This window comes from Salvelinus alpinus, chromosome 1 (assembly GCF_045679555.1).
Source record: "Salvelinus alpinus chromosome 1, SLU_Salpinus.1, whole genome shotgun sequence".
NCBI classification, from domain to species: Eukaryota; Metazoa; Chordata; class Actinopteri; order Salmoniformes; family Salmonidae; genus Salvelinus; species Salvelinus alpinus.
In genome coordinates, this window is record NC_092086.1 from 64275867 (window position 1) to 64282745 (window position 6879).

At 40.2% G+C, this 6879-nt stretch overlaps 1 protein-coding gene across 1 annotated transcript; it reads right to left on the reverse strand.

Annotated features, from left to right (window-relative positions):
* Positions 1-1027: 1027 nt before the first annotated feature.
* Positions 1028-2440, reverse strand: fabp6 (fatty acid binding protein 6, ileal (gastrotropin)). Its single transcript, XM_071413955.1, has 4 exons — positions 2247-2440; positions 1812-1987; positions 1260-1349; positions 1028-1152 (listed from the first exon to the last, which is right to left on the reverse strand). The coding sequence occupies exons 1-4, from the start codon at positions 2311-2313 to the stop codon at positions 1102-1104; spliced, it is 384 nt and encodes a 127-aa protein (XP_071270056.1). The 5' UTR covers positions 2314-2440; the 3' UTR covers positions 1028-1101.
* Between the last annotated feature and the right edge of the window lie 4439 nt (positions 2441-6879).

The window sequence follows — 6879 nt, forward strand, 5'->3', positions numbered from 1 at the left end:
AATGGAGGAGATCCCTATCCCTCATTTCTACCCTCCCTTTGCCACTGAACAAATAGTTAAGAAACTGGAGACTATTGATACTGTAGGCCTTACAAAGTGTAAAGAAACTGTAAATAATCATTGCAAATTAAAAATGTAAAACATGTTAGTCTCTCAAAATGAAAGACAACATAAGAAGTACAAGCATTGCATAGTAAAAAATATAATAACATTTGCCTTTAGACAACTAACGCTCACACTTGACCCCCTCTTTTCTTTTTCAGAAATTGACATCTTAATTTTCAGAGGATTTCTGAGATGTTTTGTTCATTCACTTCACAGATCGTAAAGTTGTGCAACATTTTTCATTAGTGAAAAACCGTGGGAGAGAAATATATTTACAATCCAAGTTGATTACCAATGATAGGAAAGGGAGGTTATAGTAGCCCCTCCTTCTTTGGACGGATCGGTAGGTGGTACTGAAGGCAGTCGTGGGAAGTGGGGACTCTGGAGTAGGCAAGGGGGGTTGGGTAATGGATCATTCTCGCTAGCTTTGTTTACAAAGCAGGGAGGGGAGGGGCTGGCTGGTTACACAGAGAGGGGGACACTCATTCACCCCGAAACATCCCCTCATCTGTCTATTGTTTTGTAACTATCCCAGAGAGCTTAATTGCTCTTAACTCGGTTTGCATGCACATCCTAAGAGAGTGTGGCACAAACCTGTTGTTTGCTTGTTAATGTTTAATCCTAAAACCTAACAATGTACATCTATCATGGTGGAAAAGGAAAATCCAACTGGTTTCCAGATTCTATTCTACACACGGCTTAATCTTGATGGTATAGGGTATGAATCATTCTAGCAAACTCTTGAAAACTATTCTTTCAACCTTTTATTAAAGTTGCTACTGAATTGTATTGTGTTTAAAGATAGATTGCCCCCCCCCCTAATGGTTGTCCCATAATAAATGTAGTGACATTTGTCAAGAGGTTTTCCTCTTGTGGCAAATGTCATCAAGCATAGGAGAGACACAAAGACCAAGGCAGCAGGTTGGCTAGGCAGTCTTACTTTATTTACTTATTATTCCGTTCGTTTTTTTTGCTAATAGCACAGTCACAATGTGTTTAGATCTTCCTGCTGGTTCTTTTCAGCACGACTGAGCCCGCGATTGAGGTCTAAACAGGGGAAAACATATATAAAACATTACTTGAACTGCCTTAATGTCTTTTTTCTTCTCCCCTCTAATATACACCATCTTCTGCAAAGTGCCACTTTTACTTACCTCAATCAGCTTTCCTCCGCTGATTTCAGATGTGTGGTAGTAGTTGGGGAATTTCGTGCTCAACTTGCCCCCCTCCATTGTAACTGTGGCCTGAAATGGATGGAGATTAATTTATTCATACTATAATTTGTTAAACCAACAATCTGTTCGTTTCATCTAGATTACAATACATGCATCTGAGTTCCCCTATCTTAAATTTTAATTGAACCTATATTTAACTAGGCAAGTCAGATAAGAACAAACTCTTATTTACAATGACGCTGGGACAATTGTGCGCCGCCCTACGGGACTCCCAATCACGGCCGGTTGTGATACAGCCTGGATTTGAACCAGGGTGTCTGTAGTGATGCCTCTAGCACTGAGATGCAGTGCCTTAGACCGCTGCGCCACTCGGGAGCCCCCTAGATAATTTTTTACTATAGTGACTATATGAGACTTTTGTCTGAAGTACTATATTACAGAAGCTTACACAACAGACACCAGGATAAAAAAAAAACGAATTCCTGATCTAAACTGACTGAAAGTTGTATGACACATCATAGAGATTCTTACCTTGAACTTTTTCCCTCCAATAGTCTCCATGTCACATTCCTGGTCAATGACAAACTTGTTGCTGATGGTCTTGTTTGTGGGATAGAGCTGGGACCATGAGAACTCATTGCCGTTCTGCACCACCTCAGTAATGAGCTTGTAGTCACGACCCTTCTCAATGATGTCATCAGGGATGCCTTGGATAACAAGAAAATATGTAGTTAGACTAGGGGTAATGAGGCAATTTTGAATCATATTCTCATGTCTGAGCACTGTTTGAGCACCGTCGTTTTTCTATACTAATACTGCTAATCCCCATTGAATGTGCAGTGATGTGAATACATCCATTTCAATATATTGCATAAAACAATTGAATTCAAGATGTCAAGACAAAGACTTTCATAGGTTTACTATTACTTTATACAGGTGGTTATTAAACTTGAATAAATGTCTTACCAAAGAGCTTGCAGAATTCATTGTATCCTTCCTGGGACTCAGTTTCCCACTTTCCAGCAAAGGCCATGGTGTACAGAAAGCAAAGGAGAGGTAAAGGAGAGGGAGAAGCAGTTCCAAGACCAGCAGGGAAGAGTCAGGTACTGAGTGACAACCTGTCCCTCTTTAAATAGACACGGCAACCATCTCCACCCTTCTTTCACTACAATGGGTACATCACTACGCCATAAACTTTTATGGTGCCATCGGGTATTATGGCGAGTCAGAGAGTTGGTGACCATGGGGTTACTCACCTTTTGCACATAATCTACTACTGTATGTGGGGGGGGGGGGGGAACACCTGATTATTAACAGTATTTCAATACTACATCAATGGCAACATAGAGGTCCAAAATGCCCTCAGAACAGAGGACATGCTTGGACCATACAACCCCTCCTTTAATTTGTTAGTCAACAGTGAATTACATGGTGAGTTTACAGTCTGCCTCAGTCTGGGACCTAAGGCTGCCATACATGACACAGGTTCTGAATCAACAACAGCTTCTCCTTGTCTGTTTAGTTATCCATTCGGAGTGTTGTCATGATCTCTATGACAGCTACAGAACATTACTCTGCATTCCACCCTTGACCAAAGATCCTATGATGAGACCAGACATAGAACTTGGCAGCACACAATATCAGCTCATGGAGGACAGTAAGCTCGTTACACCACCGCCAAAACACCAGGGATAATCGTCAGGGGTGGACAGTCTGTTCGAGGACATCGGAAACACACATACACACACCTAGCCTCTGAGACCTTTCCAGAAAATGCACGCCCACAAATTCAGTGTTCCACTTGTACATCAAACTTCCTACGGCTCCTATTTTTAGATGCTACTCAGTGCAAGTCCCAGCACTTGCCAAAAACTATGCAGAAACACACACAACACATTTTTATATCAGCGCGTTTTGAAATTCAAAAGGCGTTGGTGAGGAAGCAACACATGCAGGTCAATACCCTTAAAGCCATAAGGGTAAAACCACAATGCTCGTCCAAGAACCTCTACTAAAGAGTATGCCTTTTCAAAATGCAAGCCACAAGACTGAATACATCTCACACTTTCGCATTTCTTGTAGCTCCAAATCTCGATGTGATTAACTATGAAATTACACTGAGTGTACAAAACATTATGAACACCTGCTCTTTCCAGGACAGACTGACCAGGTGAATGCTATGATCCCTTATTGATGTCACTTGTTAAATCCACTTCAATCAGTGTAGAAGAAGGGAAGGATAGAGGTTAAATAAGGATGGAGACAATGGAGATATGGATTGTGTATGTGTGCCATTCAGAGGTTGAATGGGAAAGACAAAATATTGAAGTGCCTTTGAACATGGTATGGTAGTAGGTACCAGGCACACTGGTTTGTGTCAAGAACTGCAACGCTGCTGAATTTTTCACAGTCAACAGTTTCCACGTGTATCAAGAATGGTCCAACACCCAAAGGACATCCAGCCAACTTGACACAAATCTGGTAAGCATTGGAGTCAACGTGGGTGCAACTCAATCCAGTCCAACTCAATATTAGGAAGGTGTTCTTAATGTTTTGTACACTCAGTGTATTTTCAGCTAAATTATACAATCCAGTGGATGAGCTATGCAGTGCTTATGGCATGGGCAGAAAGTCACAGTAAATATTGTAGACATGCTTGATGAGATGGTGCCATACGTGTTGACATACTTGAATAACTTACAGTTGAAGTTGGAAGTTTACATACATCTTAGCCAAATACATTTAAACTCAGTTTCACAATTCCTGACATTTAATCATAGTAGAAATTCGCTGTCTTAAGTCAGTTAGGATCACCACTTTATTTTAAGAATGTGAAATGTCATAATAATAGTAGAGATAATGATTTATTTCAGCTTTTATTTCTTTCATCACATTCCCAGTGGGTTAGAAGTTTACATACACTCAATTAGTATTTGGTAGCATTGCCTTTAAATTGTTTAACTTGAGTTAAACGTTGTGTGTAGCCTTTCACAAGCTTCCCATAACAAGTTGGGTGAAGTTTGGCCCATTCCTCCTGACAGAGATGGTGCAACTGAGTCAGGTTTGTAGGCCTCCTTGCTCGCACACGCTTTTTCAGTTCTGCCCACAAATGTTCTATAGGATTGAGGTCAGGGCTTTGTGATGGCCACTCCAATACCTTGACTTTGTTGTCCTTAAGCCATTTTGCCACAACTTTGGACATCTGCTTGGGGTCATTGTCCATTTGTAAGACCCATTTGTGACCAAGCTTTAACTTCCTGACTGATGTCTTGAGCTGTTGCTTCAATATATCCACATAATTTTCTTACCTCATGATGCCATCTATTTTGTGAAGTGCACCAGTCCCTCCTGCAGCAAAGCACCCCCACAACATGATGCTGCCACCCCTGTGCTTCACGGTTGGGATGGTGTTCTTCAGCTTGCAAGCTTCACCCTTTTCCCTCCAGATATAACGATGGTCATTATGGCCAAACAGTTCTATTTTTGTTTCATCAGACCAGAGGACATTTCTCCAAAAAGTATGATCTTTGTCCCCATGTGCAGTTGCTAACTGTAGTCTGGATTTTTACGGCGGTTTTGGAGCAGTGGCTTCTTCCTTGCTGAGCAGCCTTTTAGGTTATGTCGACATAGGACTCGTTTTACTGTGGATATAGATAATTTTGTACCTGTTTCCTCCAGCATCTTCACAAGGTCCTTTGCTGTTGTTCTGGGGTTGATTTGCACTTTTTGCACCAAAGTACATTCATCTCTAGGAGACAGAACGTGTCTTCTTCTTGAGCGGTATGACGGCTGCGTCGTCCCATGGTGTTTATACTTGCGTATTATTGTTTGTACAGATTAACATGGTACCTTCAGGCATTTGGAAATAGCTCCCAAGGATGAACCAGACTTGTGGAGATCTACAGTTCTTTTTCTGAGGTCTTGGCTGATTTATTTAGATTTTCCCATGATGTCAAGCAAAAAGGCACTGAGTTTGAAGGTTTTGAAGGTAGGCCTTGAAATACATCCACAGGTACACCTCCAATTGACTCAAATGATGTCAATTAGCCTATCAGAAGCTTCTAAAGCCATGACATCATTTTCTGGAATTTTCCAAGCTGTTTAAAGTCACAGTCAACTTATAGTGAATGTAAACTTTTGACCCACTGGAATTGTGATACAGTGAAATAATCTGTCTGTAAACAATTGTTGGAAAAATGACTTGTGTCATGCACAAATTAGATGTCCTAACCGACTTGCCCAAACTATAGTTTGTTCACAAGAAATTTGTGGAATGTTTTAAAAACGAGTTTTAATGACTCCAACCTAAGTGTATGTAAACTTCCGACTTCGACTGTATGTAATAAGATCCACATTTTTATATATAGCCTACTGTAGGCTACTATTTTTGATAGTTCATTGAATTACGTAATGCTCATCTAAATGTAAGAAAATGCTCATGTGAAATTCTTAAAAAATTGAAATGAATAAGTAAGTACGTTTATTCAGGTATTGGTTACTCATTGACTCATACTGTATTACCTTTGATTTCAGCACTTGAGTCGTTATTGTACTATGCCAAGAGAACACATAAAACTCTTTCATGATTATTTGCTCAACAGTGTCCTTCAGCACAGAGCTAAATCATTTTATTCTCCCCCGAGGGTTGAATCAGTTTGAAGAGTGTAAAACACACTGAAACATCAACTTTTATAGTGCACCATACTACTTAAGTACCCCTTACCAATGACAAATGTCATACAATCTTTCTCTGGCAGAAGTCATTTTTGTAAGGTGGTACTCTCAAAAGGGGTACTACGGTATCTCTTATGGATAATCTCTAATTCACACAAAGCACACACCTGTAACACAAATGCTCTTCCTCAACTGGAAATGTGTTTCAGCTGCCTTGTCAAGTAATACTATTATCTTCCATCCACCCCCATATAATATCCAACGGTATTTCCTGCTGAGATGCTTTGACAGTGCTTTTCAGAGGAACCACCCTAAGCTCAGGTCAAAAGTTCGCTATGAACACATTAGGCCTAGGAGTGTATGCTATAGGCCAAGGGGTGTATTTCAGACACTGCTGGTACTGCTTTAAAAATCCTGTAAAGTATCCATTGAATAATATGGATATGGGATATATAGCAATGCATTATATTTATAGAATTTATCCATTCAGATACACCTTTTATGCAGACGTAAATGGTAGAACTGATATGACCCCTCGTTTTTGGATCCTATCTTTAGAAACTGTGGTATACATAGACCTACTGGTAAGCTTGGTTTCTAAAGGACACAAATATAATGTGACAATTAAATAGCAATGTGCAATTGTGGCCTAAGACTTAAAGCCTTATAAAGCCTTGCACCAGACCAGTCAGCAATCGTGAAGCTGAAGGCTATGGCAAGGACCAAAGCCATTAATTGAGCTTGTTGTTGTTTTCGTCGTCGTCGTCATTTGGACTGCTACTTAGATAGAGCTACAACCGGATGTTACTTTTTCGTAGCAGGTTAGGAGAATTTAAGCAGCAGGTTAAGATAATTCACTTTATATGCATTTACTCTATAATGTGTTCTCTTGCCTCATATGAGACATAATGACACAGTTATACAT